Source organism: Glycine soja, chromosome 18, assembly GCF_004193775.1.
Source record: "Glycine soja cultivar W05 chromosome 18, ASM419377v2, whole genome shotgun sequence".
In the NCBI taxonomy this organism is placed as follows: Eukaryota; Viridiplantae; Streptophyta; class Magnoliopsida; order Fabales; family Fabaceae; genus Glycine; species Glycine soja.
Genome location: NC_041019.1, coordinates 675,002 through 692,358, shown reverse-complemented (window position 1 = coordinate 692,358; position 17,357 = coordinate 675,002). Strand labels below are relative to the sequence as shown.

The following is a 17,357-nucleotide window of genomic DNA, read 5'->3' as shown; positions in this document are numbered from 1 at the left end:
TTTTATAAAATTCACCTATGAAGAGAAAAATAATAATAATGGAAATGGTTATAAGGCGGCAGTACTATTCCGTGTTCTGTTAATAATTAATATGCGCGGTGCAGAGGGCACAATCGTAATATAACCAAACCAATGTTCTTTATATACCCAAACCGGCAAATTTCCCGCCATTTTTTTCTTGGCGCTTCATCTCGAGTGAGAGAAACCCTAGAGAGAGAAACAGAGAGAGGAATGGAAGAGCAAATCAAGTCCGAATTCAAAAGAAGTGGTTTCGGCCTCGAAGACGAACAAGAAATTCTCAGCAAATGTAAGCGATTCTTCCCCTTTTTTTCCCTCGATTCATGCACAATAGTTTATCTGTTAATGTTTTGAGGATTTGTAGGTGTCACTTACTGCATCAACTACAGTCTCACTCCTTCCGATCTCGTCTCAAGCTGGGAAGTTTATTACCTCAATAGGTTTGCGTCTTCTTCTGCTGTTTCCGTTTAGCATTTTTTCCACTAAGTGTTATTTCCTCGCAGTTTGTGAATTCTTTAGTTTAGAAGAATATATACTCTGTGATTCGTGTTACGTTGCTAACGAGTCTCCGGAGATAACAATGCGTCGTTTATTTAACATGTAATCAGATAAACAGTTCAAAAAACTGTGTTATGCCTCGCATTGACTCCGATATATATATATATATATATATATATATATATATATATATATATATATATATATATTTTTTTTAAATTTTAATTTCTCTATTTTTTTATTAGAGGATATGTTGATTTAACGATTCTGTTCGGATTTCTCCAAAAAAAAAAATGATTCGAATCGGAGATAGGTGCTTCGGTTTGCTACAGAATTTGTAGTTTGAAATAATCATTCAAAGAACTGTGTTATGTCATGCGCACTAACTCCAATACTTTACTTTTTCAATTTTAATTTCTCTATTTTTTTTATAAAAGGAAGTGCTGATTTAATGATTCGGTTCTGAGATAGGTGTTTTGGTTTGCTAGATAATTTGTAGTTTGAAATAAACGTTTCAAAGAACTGTGTTATGCCATGCGCACTAACTCCAATATATATTTTTTTAATTAGCGGAAGTGTTGATTTAATGATTTGGCTTGGAGATAGGTGTTTTGGTTTTCCAGATAATTTATGGTTTGAATTTGGATGATTGTTTTTGACAGACAGCTGAACGAACCAATAGTACAAAATACTGAAATTGATGGCTTTCTGTTGCATCTACAAAATGAGAAGAAAGAGACTGTTATAAAGGAAAAGGAGGAAGCTGGCTTGCATATTTACTCTATCGGAGATGTAGAAATGTAAGCATATTGTCCTTGGTTTTTGTATTTATGTCCATGGTTCTCTCACGCTTAGTGCTTGAATTGCATCTATTGGGCTGCACTAACAATTAAATTCGGGGAAATTTATTTTTAAATCCATTTGCAGAACAGGAAATTCCCAGCTCTACGAACAAATCCTTCTGCATATAATAAAAAAAAGTGCACATAAATAAGGAAGATAATAATTTAACTCCATCTGTGTTTGGCAAGGTGGTTGCAAACTATTTTGTCACTTTGTTATTTTAAAATTGATTTTGGTTATTGAATTTAAAGTGAAGTGATTTATGTTTGAGAACTTTTACCTCAAAAGCAAGTTTGTGGTAAAATTTAGTGTAATTTTTCAACTAAATGCAAAGGCTGCATTAGTGCATTTGTTTACTTATTGTTATCATATGTACCTTTTAAGGCATAATCTAGAAGCATGATGTTTTGAACAAATTCACATCAATGATTGATGCTCGTTGAATGTGCTTTTGGTTCTTCCCAACTTATTCCCAAGCATAACATAAATGGTGTTTGCATATGCCTCCTTATAGATCACATCATAATGTAATTGCAGAAGTAAATGATCTTGTCACTGCATCTTTACCAACTTCAATAGTTGTCAACCCCCTTCCCTTTTTTTTCCTTGGAATTGTGTTTGCTCTTTTGTCTACCCCATTTCTTTGACATAAACGCACATGCATATTGGCATATTAAACCAAGTACTCTGGTTCTAGTGGTATTTGTTTTTCACTGTATCGTGTATGGTTATGTAGTTAATAAGGGAGACAACTGTTTGTTGTTAGTTTAGAAGAAATGCTATTGCTATTAAACCACAATTTATTATAATGAAAAATCCTTTTATGCAGGATCTTAAATAATGATGATGATACAAAGGATAATACTCCCGGAACTCCAATAAATCATCATCAAGATCCTTTATCTCCTGCACTTGATACAACATCTTTAATGTATGAGAATGTTTTATCTTCTGGAAAACCATCAAAATCAAAACTAATAACACCCTTTTCAAAGAGAACAGATAAGTTTGTGGTGAAATTTAGCATCAACACTGTCCCTAAAGTAGAGAAGGCTGAAAATGATGAAGATGATGTTCTTACAAGAGTTCCACTCCATGAAAGGTGTTCATTATCCATTCACAGATCAGGACCCAAACCAGGTTGCAGATTTTTGTATGATAGAACAGAGGATAGGGTATGTGATAGATAGCATGACTCTTAGTCATTATCCTGTTACATTAGTTTGTTGAAATCTGATTATTGTTATTTAGCTTAATGCAATAGAAAACCGACTTAGGAAATATACAAGGGCATTTGTAGCTTCTGGGCTCTATGAAGAACCAACAGACCCTACAACTGCTTCACAGGTAAATATAATGCATCTCTTTCTCTGTCTCCTATGCATACTCAGAAACTTAATTATTGGCTCTTGGCTAACAAAATTGCTATGCTGTTTTATTTTTAAGTCGGGCATCATTTCTGGTTATCTGGTATGTGATTGCATTGAATAATCTTTGCATAAGCGTAAATTGTCTAATAATTTAAAGTAATATAATTTATCAGAGAAGCATTTTTGCTGTTGGCATGATTTGTTGTGATGGAGAAGGCCGTTTAAATGAGAAGTCTGTCATGCTGCAGAGCAGGTAATAGCCACTAGATCTCCGCACATCATTAATATGTATGTATCTGTTATCTCATCAGACTGATGTGTCTGTGCCTGTGTGCTGGATTTATTGATCAACACGGAACACATTTGTGTGAAACGAAGTCAGTCTATTCAACTTGACCAGAGCTTATGTCAATGAGAGGAGTGTTATGTACAATTCTTAATATTTTGTGATCCATTATGTATTGTTCCGTTAAATCATTTGAGGCATTGACTATGTATAAGGGTGACATTACACATCATTGATAGGTCTCAATCTGATATCCAGAAGTAATAAAACAGTAAAATAACAATTTTAAGATGAAAATGGGAGATATTATTGATGTAAATCAAGTTAGAGTTCAAATGGGATCTAACTTGTGAATTACAATGGATGAACAATGGAAATGAAAAATGCAGAAAACAGGCTAAGCATTTCGAGCTGCTTAGAAAACTCCCATGCAGTTTCTAACTGAATCCATACATGCCCCCACTACTGATTATTCCCTCAGCATATAACGTTACAGCCCTCCTTTCTCTCTCTGCCACCTGTCCCATCACACCTTCCCCACTAAGTTAGTTACTCCTCTAGTGGGATGATCCCCTACACTTCCCTTACCATGTTTTCTCGTGTATACTATCTGTTGCTTATCAATTCCCCCGCCTTCAAAACTCTTCTTGCCCTCAAGAAGAAATCCAGGAAATTCTGATCTGAGCTTTTCCACTGGCTCCCAGGAATTTTCAAAGTCTGGAAGGTCTTTCCATTTCACCAAGACTTCCACTACTCCCTGTTCATTCTTCCTTGTGTCTAAAGCTTCCTCTGGCTCAGGCTCTAATTGCCAGTTTTCATTCATGCAAGCTGGTAAGGGCTGAGGCTCAACATTAGGTGCTAGAGCTTTCTTCAACAATGAAGCATGAAACACTGGATGGACTCTGCTGTCAGCTGGCAACTTCAATTTATATGCTACTTCACCTATCTTTTGCTCTACTTCATAAGGGCCATAGTATCTTGGGCTCAATTTTTGATTGAACCTGTTTGCTAGTTTCTTCAACTTGTAAGGTTGAATTTTCAGATATACCATGTCACCAATCTGATAAACAACCTCCCTTCTGTGCTTATTAGCTTGAGTTCTCATAACATCTTGTGCCCTCAATAGTTGTTCCTGCATTTCCTTTAACATCGCATTCCTCTCAGCTGTGAGTTTGTTAACCTCTTCCACTGCAGATAGACTGACATCACCCTTGACTAGCATAGGTGGCTCTCTCCCGTATAGTGCCTCAAATGGAGTAGTTTTGAGTGAAGCATGGTAGTTGGTATTGTACCAATATTCTGCCCAGGCTAACCACTTAGGCCACTGCTTTGGTTGCCTTCCAGTTAAACACCTCAAGTAAGTTTCCACGCACCTATTCACCACCTCCGTTTGTCCATCAGACTGAGGGTGATATGCACTACTATACTTCAATTTAGTGCCTGCCTGCTTAAACAATTCTGACCAGAAATTACTAAGAAAGACCTTGTCCCTGTCAGAAACTATGGAAGTAGGAAATCCATGTAATCTGACTATTTCTTTAATGAATAAACTAGCTATATCCTTAGCTGTGTAAGGGTGACTAACAGGTAAAAAATGAGCATATTTAGTTAGCCTGTCCACCACCACCATAATGGTATCAGTACCTTGCACCTTAGGTAGCCCACCTATGAAATCCATTGAGATGTCAGCCCATATTTGTTTAGGGATTGGCAGGGGTTGGAGTAACCCTCCAGGTTTCAATGTCTGGTACTTATTCTGCTGACACACCGCACAGGCCTGTACATACTCCTTGATCTGCTTTCTCATGCCTTCCCAATAGACTAATCCAAAATTTTTTTTATAAGTTCTGAGGTACCCAGAATGACCTCCCACAGCAGTAGCATGGAATTCATGTAACAACCAAGCAATTCTGGGTGAATTCTTGGGAATCACTACTCTTCCTTCATGATACAACCTCCCTCCCTTCAACTGGTACCCTGGGTGACTGAGAGGATCACCAACTAAGGCTTGCACCAGAACCTTCAGCTTCTCATCGTTCTGCACTTCATCTTCCAGACCCTCCCATACTTCACATTGCACAGTGGTGATAGTGGCATAAGTCATTTGTCTTGACAATGCATCAGCTGCATTGTTCTCCTTTCCGGGTTTGTACTTAACTTCAAAATCATACCCTATTAATTTAGCAATCCACTTTTGTTGATCTTCCCCCATGACTCTTTGCTCAGTGAGAATTTCAAGCTTTTCTGGTCTGTATGCACTTGAAAATGTCTCCCTAATAAATATGGCCTCCATTTCTGAATGGCTATGACAATTGCCATTAATTCTCTCTCATAAACAGATTTACCTTGAGCCCTGTCAGATAAGGTTTGGCTCATGTATGCCACTGGTCTTCCTTCTTGCATAAGTACTGCACCTATACCCTTCCCTGAAGCATCAGTTTCTATCACAAACTCCTTGTCAAAATCTGGCATAGCTAGCACAGGAACAGTAGTCATTGCTTGTTTCAATTGGTCAAATGCTTGTTGAGCTTCATCATTCCACAAGAAACTATCCTTCTTCAGTAACTGGGTGAGTGGCCACGCTATTTTACTGTAATTCTTTACAAATTTCCTGTAGTACCCAGTCAATCCTAAGAATCCTCTCAAGCCCTTGAGTTCCTTAGGATGTGGCCATTTGAGCATGTCTTCTATCTTCTTGGGGTCAGCTGACACCCCCTTATCAGATATCAGATGGCCAAGATATTCCACTTCCTTCTGGGCAAAGGAACACTTCTTCTTGTTAGCATATAACTGATTCCTTCTCAACACTTGCAGTATTTCCCTCAAATGCAGCTTGTGTTCTTCTTCACTCTTGCTGTAAATAAGGATGTCATCAAAAAATACCAACACAAACCTCCTCAGATATGGTCTCAACACTTCATTCATTAGAGCCTGGAATGTTGAAGGAGCATTAGTTAAGCCAAATGGCATAACTAAGTACTCATAATGGCCCTCATGGGTCCTGAAGGCAGTTTTAGCAATATCTTCCTCCTTCATTCTAATTTGATGATAGCCAGATTTCAAATCAAGTTTGGAAAAAATAACTGAGCCCCCTAATTCATCTAATAATTCATCAATTACTGGTATAGGGAATTTGTTGGGAATTGTCACCTTGTTGAGAGCTCTGTAGTCAGTGCAGAATCTCCATCCTCCATCCTTCTTTTTAACCAATAAAACTGGACTTGAATAAGGACTGGTACTGTGCCTTATTATTCCAGCTTGCATCATTTCCTTCACAATCTTCTCAATCTCATTTTTCTGATAATAGGGATATCTATAAGGCCTGATATTAGGAATGACAGCCCCAGGTTTGAGCATTATAGGATGATCATGCTCTCTGATGGGTGGTAAACCTGTTGGCATGTCAAAAACTGTTGCAAATTCTCCCAGTATCTGCTGCCACTGATTGAACCCTTCTGCTTCCCTTACTTCTTCCAACTCTGCCTCCATAGACTGTATGTAAAAGCCTACCCCTGCATCAGCTAGAGCCTTCATCATAGCCTTCCAAGATGATTGCCTATTACACATAGTTGGGTCACCTTGAATGCTATACTTCTTCCCTTCAGCCTCCCACCTTAGGCACAAATTTCCAAAATTAGCTTCAATATTGCCTAAGCTAGCCAACCAATCCATTCCTAGCACCATCTCTGACCCTCCTAACTCCATCAAGAAGAAATGTTGTTTGAATTCCACACCTTGAATTTGGAACTGCAGGTCTTCACATACCCCCTGATTCCTTACCTTTTCACCATTGCCTACTTCAATGACATAACTAGGTGTCTCTGTCAGTTCTAATCCCAATTCCTCCACTAACTTTGAAGCTATAAAATTACTGGTAGCTCCAGAGTCAATCAAGGTAAGTACCTGCCTCTCCTTAATGGTCACCCAAACTTTAAATGATTTATTAGAAGTGAAACCTTCCTTGCTTTGTAATGACAATTGCAAGGTTTTCAACTCCCCAACAGCATCTGTTTCACTGTCTACCTGCTCTATCTCCTCTTCCATCTCTTCTTCCTCACTACCTCCTTCACACAGCCTCAAGCTCATATGTTTGAACTTGCAGATGTGCTCTCTATTCCACTTGTCCCCACATTTAAAACACAGTCCCTTCTTACTTCTCTCCTCTAACTCTGCAGGATTCAGTCTCCTACCTCTCATACCTTCCACCCCTTTTCCTTCCTCCTTCTCACTTACTCCACTTACTTTAGGTATTTCCCTTCTGTCCTTACCAAAATCACCAGGATTTCGAAACTTGGACCCTCCACCTTTATCCTTCCATTCTGTTCTATCTCTCCCAGTAATTCCCCTCCTCCTCAGAGCTTCATTTTTTTCTTCTAGTAACAATGCACGATCCATCATGTCAGCAAGATCATGATAGTCATATAACTTCATCTCTGCCTGCAACTCCTCCTTCAATCCATTGAGGAAAATGCTATCAAGCATTCCCCTCTCCTCCCTTCTCAATGGGGCTACCAACATCTCAAATTTTTCTCTATACTCCATGACGGTGCTATCTTGTTTCAGACTCAATAAAGGTCCTAAGGGATTGTGGAGTATTCCCGGTTGAAACCTTCGAATCACTGCCTCCTTAAACTCTTCCCAACTCCTCAATGGTGTTTGATCCTCCCACCATTGGAACCAATTCAACGCTTTGTCCTCCATCGCAATCATCACTGCATCCACCTTATCATGTTCACGTACTTCATTCAGCCTGAAGTACCGTTCAACACGAACTAACCACCCGTAAGCATCATCACCCTTAAAAACAGGGATCTCCAACTTCCTTCTCCCGCCAAAATACCTCCGTTCGTTACCACCACCGTGCCGTCGTGGTCGGAAACGTGATCCATGTGATAACGTGCTACTATTACTCCCGTCGTCATCATTGTTACGTGGATCTCCCCGACCTAGAGGTCTTCCCTGTCTCCGTCGAGGTCTCTCGTTCTGTTCCCGCAGCAGTTGACGGATTTCTACCACCGTCGCTTCCACGTTCCCCAATCTCTCTTCCATCGTATCGATTCTGTTCTCCATGATGTGTCTCGTAACCACCATCCACCGTTTAGATCGAAACCTGGCTCTTGATACCAAATTGATAGGTCTCAATCTGATATCCAGAAGTAATAAAACAGTAAAATAACAATTTTAAGATGAAAATGGGAGATATTATTGATGTAAATCAAGTTAGAGTTCAAATGGGATCTAACTTGTGAATTACAATGGATGAACAATGGAAATGAAAAATGCAGAAAACAGGCTAAGCATTTCGAGTTGCTTAGAAAACTCCCATGCAGTTTCTAACTGAATCCATACATGCCCCCACTACTGATTATTCCCTCAGCATATAACGTTACAGCCCTCCTTTCTCTCTCTGCCACCTGTCCCATCACACCTTCCCCACTAAGTTAGTTACTCCTCTAGTGGGATGATCCCCTACACTTCCCTTACCATGTTTCCTCGTGTATACTATCTGTTGCTTATCAATCATATATTTGATTCATTTTATCTTTTTAGTTTTATCTATCATACATGGGTTTGTTTTCTAATTACTTGACAGTATTGAGCATTCTGGAGGAGAATGTGTTCGCCTAGATTTGCAACGTTTAAGCCATTATTCAATTTTTCCTGGCCAGGTGAATGATGCAAAAGATGGGTTAAAATTCTGGTTTTAAATGTGTGAAAGGTATCAGATTTACAAGTTATAAAAGGTAGTTTTCATCTTGACAGATAGTTGGTATTGGAGGGCATAATCCCAGTGGGCATTGCTTCGTTGCATCTAAATTGGTGGATTCTATACCTACCTACATTGCCAATGAGGATTCAAATCCTGCAAAGAAGCAAGCTGTTGATAAGGAGAATCAGCCAACTGATCTGCTTTGTAAAGAAAGAGAATTATCAATGGTATGCACAATACATCTCCTTTTTTATGAGTTCTGAAAACTATATTGTGCACTAGATTTCATTTTGGTGAATTTTCAGGAAATTTAGAAATTTTGCTTTTACAGTTTTAATACCAAAGATTCATTTTTAACAATGACCAAATGCCTAACATCTTAGTTAGCTAGCTAAGGAATTGTCTCAAGGCATGCAAGCAATGCATGCAATCTTGTCTTCATTATGTTGTAGTTGACACTTGAGATATTTCAGATTTTAAAAGATCACCAGCTCTTTCTCAAATATTTTTGGTATAATTTTATACATATTGCAGGTCTGTTAGTATTCTATATTTTACATGATCTCTTGGTGCTTCACAGATTATTGCAGCTGGCCCCTTTACTACAACAGACAATTTGTTGTTTGAGCCTCTTATAGCACTGCTGACACATGCAAAACTAAGACCACCACAGTTGCTTGTATTGGTAAATACCACCTATACTGCAATCTGCATCTTTTTATCATTATTATTTTATTATTCCTTAGACACTATGTGTTAAATAATATAAGGGTGCAAACTTGATGTTGACAACTGGTTTTGTCTCAGCTGGGACCATTTGTTGATTCTGAGCACCCAGACATTAAGAAAGGAACTGTAGACAGGAGTTTTGATGAAATATTTGAGGAAATCCTGAAGAAGGTAATAACTTAAATGATGAGATTTGTTTTTGGAATTTCTCTTCTCTAACTCTCACTGGGGTGCACTTGCCATTTCCAGTTGGAAGAATATGTAGATTCAGCTACGCGTGTTGTTCTTGTTCCGTCTATACGTGATGCTAACCATGATTTTGTTTTTCCTCAGGTAATCGTTAATTGAATCAATATGGATATCATGATTCTTGTTCTAGTTAGTGTATCAGTTTAGTCTAAAATTTGATTTCAATCATTTGTTTTTGTAGCCTGCATTGGACATGAAATCTCAGGTAAAATTCATCTTTAGAACTGTTCCTTGAACTAGAAGATTATTCAGTATTCACACAATTTGGTCGTGATGTTTCTTACGTAATTTTGTTTTATTGTTCAGATAGTCAGTCTCAGTAATCCTGGAATCTTTGAGGCAAATAAGGTATAGCATTGGCAGTCACATTTTGTTACTTGCCCTTGTTGCTTTCTTGAGTTCTGCATTATACGTCTGGGTTTTGTATAAATAAAAAATCTGCAAGACACAAGAAATATATTTTGTAATGAAACTTTAATCTCAAGATTGAATGACTTCTAGTTCTAACCTTGTCCATGTCACTACTCTTACATTTGTTGTACACAGTATGTTGTTCAAGGAAGTTATTGTAGGTTTTATTTGCCATTTGCTGATTCTTTTAAACAAAAGAAGCAAAAAGTTAAATCATAGGGTTTAGTTGGATGCTGTATCCAGAGAGGAGCAAGTGAGGAATAATTCATTATCGATTGGCTTTCAGGTTAAGGTTGGTTGCTGCACCGTGGATATTCTGAAGCAAATCAGTGGGGAGGAGATATCACGAACTGCAGCAGATGGAAAACCCATTGATCGCTTGAGTAGACTAGCAAACCATATTCTTAACCAACAAAGGTATTACTGTTATCTTGTGATCTCTGTGCTTTGTATTGGGTTCAGAAACGATCATAAACAACTAATGTCTTTCAAATTTTGAACCAGCTTCTATCCACTTTACCCACCAGCAGAAGGTGTTCCCTTGGACTTTTCGCTTGCTCCAGAAGCCCTTCAACTGTCGTCGATTCCAGACATACTTATACTACCTTCAGACATCAAGTACTTTGTCAAGGTAAATGTATTCACCTATTGTACGCTTCATTTTCTTTCAAAAACTATCAGATAAGCCTGTGATCAGGGCTGCCAGCAAAGAGAGTTGGATACTATCTTTTCATAGTAGAATGTTTAGAAATTAATTCACCATTGCGCAGGTGCTTAGTAGCGAAAATGAAGGGATTAACCACACGAAATGCATAGCCGTCAATCCGGGAAGACTAGCCAAGGGAGAAGGAGGGGGAACTTTTGTTGAGCTTGATTATTGTGGGGGTTCCGACCAAATTAACGCTTCAGTTGTTGGCATATGAATATTGAAGATGTGTTTTTTTTAAGGTAACCATTTAGTTTAGCTATAGTCGCTGAGGCACAGAAACTGCTTATGACTCGTGCACCGTTATATTATATAGTTTGTAACCTGCATAATTTAAGTTTGTTAAACGAAAATTGTAAAGTTAATTCCTTCAAAAACCACACCGGCCGGACCAGCGGTTTAATTGACGAAGACATTAGTTACAGTTTATTACTAGGGAAAATAACTTCATACATTAATTTTATCACTCGATGTTTTATTTATTTTAAAGTATTTTTATTGAATAATTTCTAGATTACCAAAAGTAATAAAATAACGGGTTCAAATAAAATCAGTCAATAACCTGTTCATAGATTTTTGTAGATTTTAAAATTAGTGAATTTTTAAAAGGTCTGAAATTATTCAACTGAGAATGTGATTTTAACAATGCTAAAATGCTTCGTCTCCTGGTAGCTTTGACATCGCTGTTTTGTTTCTGATTAATTTTGCACTAACTCGACCATAAGGAATCGTCAAAATTTTCCTATGTAAGAAAATTGAGACGCAAGACCAAGAAAGAATACTAAATTAAAGTATTGCAAATCCAAGCTTGAATGAGGAAAAATCATGGGTACAATTGTGCACGATTGCAAATGGAAATGGAAAATAGTAATTCGGATAGGAAGCCTAAAAGCATACCCCTTTTCGGGAAACCAGAAAATAAACATAATAATGCTTGCTTAAATGAGACAGTTCCCTGAAAGAACATCCAAGAAGGAAAAGCTAGTGCCAAAAGTGACTGAATTGCATATAAGAATTATGCCTATTCTGCTAACATGACCATAAAAACCAAAATGGTACAAGATGCTGGACACATTGCATTTCATCAGTAAGCAATTCAGAGCTAGTGCCAAAAGTGACTGAATTGCATTTCAACTAATATTCTACGATAAATCACAGGGTAAAACTAGCTTAAACAAAACTCAGCAAAGAACAAACTATCACCGTACAGAAGTAGTTTAAAAGTGCAAAAGCTCATGTTGCAAGGTAAAAGGATTGCTAATTTACATCACCATACCTCCATCAATGGTGAAAACCTGCATCAAGCAATTCTATGGTCAATAAACACTTCAAATGATAACTGGAAAATAAATACAGGTTTTACCCAAACAAAGAAAACAAAAGGAAAAGGAAATACAGGTAAACAACAGAAGTTACAGAACCCTAATATGAGAGGACAGGACAGGACAGGTTATCAGACGCAACTAATAAACTTAAGAATGATCTTATTTGGAAAAAGTTCTTAACAAACACTTATAGGAGGAAAAAAAATAAAAAAGATAAAAATGAATCAAAATCAACTTATGCACCTTAGTTATTTAAAAACTCTTATTTAACTTTTCAAAAAATTTAAGTGCATAACTCAATGTTAACTTGTAAAAAAAGTTTTACTCCTTTTACCTCATTATTTCTCAAGTGCTGATGGAGAAATTAATCCAAATAGATCATAATGTCTAGAATTTTAAGGATTAGAACGAGTAGTTAGCTATTTTATCCAAATAGGTCATATATATATAGGGGAATAAATTAATGACCTGCCCAGTGATGTAACTGGCAGCTTGATTAAGAGCCAAGAATTCAACCAGTCCAGCAACTTCCTCTGGCTGGCCATATCTTCCTGAATCCAAGTTGAAAATAGTAAGTTAACAACATATTCAACAAATTAAAACTTCCATTAAAGTATTCCTAGTGTTCACCTAATGGGATTGTCTCCAAAATCTTTTTCTCAATGTCTAGTCCTAGCTTGGCAGTCATGTCAGATGCAATAAACCCTGGAGCAACTGCATTAACCTGGTAAGGAAAACAAGGTTTAAGATAATTACATCAACTGATATTGCAAACCTATTATGCCAGAAAGAAATGCATAGATTTTTAGAAAATTACAGTGATGTTTCTACTAGCATATTCCTTCGCAACAGTTTTTGTCAGGCCAATTACTCCTGCTTTTGCAGCACTATAATTGGCTTGTCCAACATTGCCAACCAAACCAACAACTGATGCAATATTGACGATCCTTCCCTGCAAAACCACAGGTATCATGAATTAGAGATCTTAGAGACCACTAGCTGTCATCTTGAAAATCATGAAACAAGACAGCAATAGATTGAATGCTAAAAACACTAAAATTTACAAAAGGAATTGTTGGCATAAATATTTTCAGTTTTTCACTATAGTAATACTTAATCCCTTCACAGATTAATGATATAAGAATGGTTAATGGGTAACCAGTCATTGAATTAATTAATCACTTGAGTTGTCGATTGAACTTTTTACCAAGGATTTCTCAAAACAAAAAAATCATAAAAGAGCAATTAAGTGGTATGTCACCTTCTTTTTCTTCATCATAATCTTAGCAGCAGCCTGCAAAAATAAACTCTCAGATCCAATTGAAAAGAAATAAAGAAAAGCCTACACTTGTTTGGTCTGAGAAAACATTTTTATGATTTTTTGTTTTCACAAATAATTACAAAAATGCCTCCTTATTTTAATTTTGCTTATTGTTTCCAAAGATTTGTACAGCAAATACTGTAAACAGGATTTTTTTTTTACTATTTCATGTACAAATCTTTGAAAACAACAAAAGTGAAAAAAAAGTAACATTTTTGTAATTATATATGAGAAAACAGAAAATGTTTTCTTAAACTAAACAAGAATTTCACACAAACTCAGATTGCGGACATATTTACCTGTGTGCAAAGAAAAACACCAGTGAGATTTAGATCAATAACATCCTGCCATTGAGATTTCTTCATTCTCATTAATAAACCATCTCTTGTTATTCCTGAAATCATAATATGATTATTTGAGAATGCCTAGAGAAAAAGAGGGGGAGAGGGAGAGAGGTTAGCTCAACCACAGGAGCTTTCCAACTTACCTGCATTGTTTATTAATACATCAACTGTTCCCCAAGCATCAACTGCCTGCAGATGTGAAAGTCATGAAGCAGCCAAGGTAGAATAAGGTCAATCTAATGATTCAAGAGTAGCTGCTCACAGTTTTAATCATAGACTCCACATCAGCCTCGTTAGAAACATCTCCACCAAATGTAAGAGCTTGACCACCAAACTCCTCAATCTACAAGGAAATAGTAAAACAAATTAATGCGCAAGTAAAATAATGTATAAATAATGTGTAACTAAACAAACTAATGCAGTTCAGGCAACCACTCCTTTCTCCTAGGTAAAAGAAAAAGATGAGCATCAGAGTGTAAAATTATAGAGGCAAGCAGCTGGCGAGATACCACCAAACTTATAATCGTAACAAGCATTTGATACAAAACAAATTTGCTAGCAGTTATGCTAATAAATATGTTGATATTATAGGATATCCCAGTCTCAAGTATATTGCCAATGAAGAAAATGTACAAAAAAATTGAAAGTAATCACATAAGTTCATTTCAGAATTTGTAAAAAAGTCTACATTATGGCCCCAAGATGAGATCTGCACAAAAACTAAGACATAAATAGCAACAATGCACAAATAATAATAATAATAATCCCACAGATTTCAGGAGACAAATTTTACCTCCTTGGAAACCTCCTCAGCTTCCTTGGATGACCTTGCATAGTTGACCAGAACCTGCAATACAAGGCCCGTGAAACTAAACATCAGAATCCCAAAGTAAATCACAATGGTATTACAGCAATGTAGACAACTTTAACTTTATAAAGAAAGTTCCATGGAATGCTCCATATCGTGACAAAAACTGACAAAAAGAGAATCATATAATAATTTGGATCTTCAACATTGCATCACTATCGCCAGAAACATATTTCTTATGAGTTTCATTTTAGAATTTAATTTTGGTGCACGGTATAAAGGTTTTTGTTTACACTATCCTCCAATGTCAAATCATCATGACAAGTTTGTTAACTTTTATAATAAATTACCTTAAAAGTCATCTCAAGTATGATTCCTAGTTAATTGATATTGTAAAAAAATTTGCACAGATAGTGTATGACAGTCAACACCTAAATTTTAAATATAAATAAGTTTAAGTAACTTAAATTGCAAACCATTACTTTTGCTAACCAAAAGTAATCTAAAGCAACTTATATCGCTACGTTGGAAACAACAACTTGCAAACGATATACGTATATTGAGAAATTTGAGATATACTACGTGAAATTCACAAAAAACAATCGTCAACCGTTTATTTTATTTCTTGCAACAGGGAATCGTTCACTAACAGATTATGCTCAAGGATTTGCGAAGACGAACCTTGCAACCTGCTTTACCTAACGACAGTGCAATCGCTTTGCCAATGCCTCTGGAAGCTCCGGTCACCACTGCAACCGGCGCTTCCACTTTCTGAGTTGCTCCGGTTCCTGCTTCCTCCAGAGTAGCAACCTGTGCTCTCACACCTACACTTACACGTACAAAATAATCACCAAAAGCTTAACACACACGATTGAAAATTAAAACGTAGAGCAAAAATAAATTGAAAAAAAAAGGAAATCGGTACCGGAGGAGCTAAACGGAGTATTCGATCGGTGACGAAGACCGGAAACGGGACGGAGATTCGTGAGAATCGGAGACCATTGGCGGATCTGGCCGATTTTCCGGTTACCGGAGGCGCCGAAGTTGGCGGTTCGGAGAGCGACGCAGTTGGATCCGGCAATGGAAGCCATAACTGTTCCGAAAACGCTACGAGAAGCGAAAATGGAAGAAGAAGCTAGAGAATAAGTGTGAACGCAAGAGAGAAAGTTTGTTGCGGTTTTTAAATTGCGTTTGTTAGATTAGTGCTTTGGGAGCTCCGCAGAGTGTGAATGTTGTTAGTGAGAGGGCGATGGTAACGAAGATGAGAGTGTGGTCTGGGGAGGATGTGCATTTACCGTGTGACCCTTATATTTTGCCACAATATTTGAGTATGTCGAGGGTAAAAGTGTAAATGGAGATCTTTTTCCACTAGGAAGCATCGCTTTCATTCATGGTGAAGATTAAGAATTGATACACCGTTCACCTAAGCTAAACAACCCGTGTCTGACCCACCAACAATATACATTTTCTTGCTATTTTCAATAATAAAAAAATCCTTATAACAGTCTTTAATATAATTTTTTTTACAGCATATGATTTTTTTATTATTATTTAAAATTGTGAATAAATTTATTAAAAAAAGTGAAACGTACAAAATCTTGTACTTTTCAAAAAAATTCTATTTAATAATGAAAAAATGTATTAAAAAGAATATGTTTTAGTCTTTGCATTGCACAAGATAAATATTTATTAATTATAATTTATAATAAATAAATATTTTTACATTTAAATTATAATTAAAATAATAATAAGTAAATATTTTTAAAGATAATTATATACTTCCCTTTTAATTTGTTAAATAAATATTCTAATTTATAATATAAAAGTATATTAGCATATTAATTTTTTTATTTATTTTTAGAAAAACTATATAATTATTTTTTTAAATAAAAGAATAAAAGATGTCCTCCTTTCTTTTTCTTCAAAATTCCATTTTCAAATACACTTTTTAAATATACGAAATGAAAGCATCCTAGTCATTATCTAAAACAAGATAGATGTTAACGATCACGATATAGAAAATGCCTATCTTCAATGTAATTTGTGTAATATGACATCCATCTCTATCTATTATTGATAAAATAAAGGAATTATAGAGTAATTTTCGATTTTCCGTCCGCCACCAAAAGCTTATTTCATTCACACGTATTCTGAATATGAAAAAAGCCCAAGCAAAGCTCCAGATTTTCGTTGTATACTCGCCCATTATCTCAGTTTTCTGTTGTTTATTGCATTTTTACGGAATCTCTTACCGAAAAATTGGAAAGACAGAACAATGTTAGAAGAAGTTCGTACAACAGGATTGTTTTACTGTAATGATCTGTTTGATTCAATGCAGATGAGAGGAGAAGAAAATTAATCGGACATAGAAACATATTTGAGAAATTGTAGAGTATGTTTGGGTGCATAGTTTGTTAATGAAAACAAATGGGATTATAACTTTTTAACCGAATGAGAACCAATACAACAGAAAATGATATAAATCGGCCTTTTAAAAATTATTAATTTTTAATTCTAAAATATTTTTAAATAAAAAGTCAGATAATATCTATGTATAAATTGTTATAATGTATTTATTATAATTATTTTTATTTCAAAGGGCTTGTGATATGATTATTTTGTGCTAATTAAATTTTTCACCTAAATTTTCTTATATATTTTATTACTTTATATATTATGTAATATTAAAAGTATATATTTTATTATTACCAATGCAACTACAATTAAACTTACAAACCG

At 36.1% G+C, this 17,357-nt stretch overlaps 2 protein-coding genes across 2 annotated transcripts; one reads left to right on the top strand and one right to left on the bottom strand.

The window, feature by feature from the left end:
* Nucleotides 1-177: 177 nt before the first annotated feature.
* Nucleotides 178-11,249, top strand: LOC114396058 (DNA polymerase alpha subunit B-like). The gene is made up of 16 exons (XM_028357954.1): nucleotides 178-307; nucleotides 383-458; nucleotides 1,179-1,316; nucleotides 2,189-2,534; nucleotides 2,611-2,706; nucleotides 2,903-2,982; nucleotides 8,609-8,684; nucleotides 8,779-8,952; nucleotides 9,306-9,410; nucleotides 9,533-9,625; nucleotides 9,704-9,787; nucleotides 9,885-9,908; nucleotides 10,010-10,051; nucleotides 10,401-10,531; nucleotides 10,619-10,745; nucleotides 10,885-11,249. Exons 1-16 carry the CDS (start codon nucleotides 232-234, stop codon nucleotides 11,035-11,037), a joined length of 1,821 nt encoding a protein of 606 aa, XP_028213755.1. The 5' UTR covers nucleotides 178-231; the 3' UTR covers nucleotides 11,038-11,249.
* A 429-nt stretch (nucleotides 11,250-11,678) lies between these two features.
* On the bottom strand, nucleotides 11,679-15,709 carry LOC114396057 (3-oxoacyl-[acyl-carrier-protein] reductase 4-like). Its single transcript, XM_028357953.1, has 11 exons — nucleotides 15,544-15,709; nucleotides 15,300-15,442; nucleotides 14,604-14,657; nucleotides 14,073-14,153; nucleotides 13,954-13,999; nucleotides 13,766-13,860; nucleotides 13,407-13,439; nucleotides 12,963-13,097; nucleotides 12,776-12,869; nucleotides 12,614-12,696; nucleotides 11,679-12,115 (listed from the first exon to the last, which is right to left on the bottom strand). The coding sequence occupies exons 1-11, from the start codon at nucleotides 15,707-15,709 to the stop codon at nucleotides 12,083-12,085; spliced, it is 963 nt and encodes a 320-aa protein (XP_028213754.1). The 3' UTR covers nucleotides 11,679-12,082.
* Nucleotides 15,710-17,357: the final 1,648 nt, after the last annotated feature.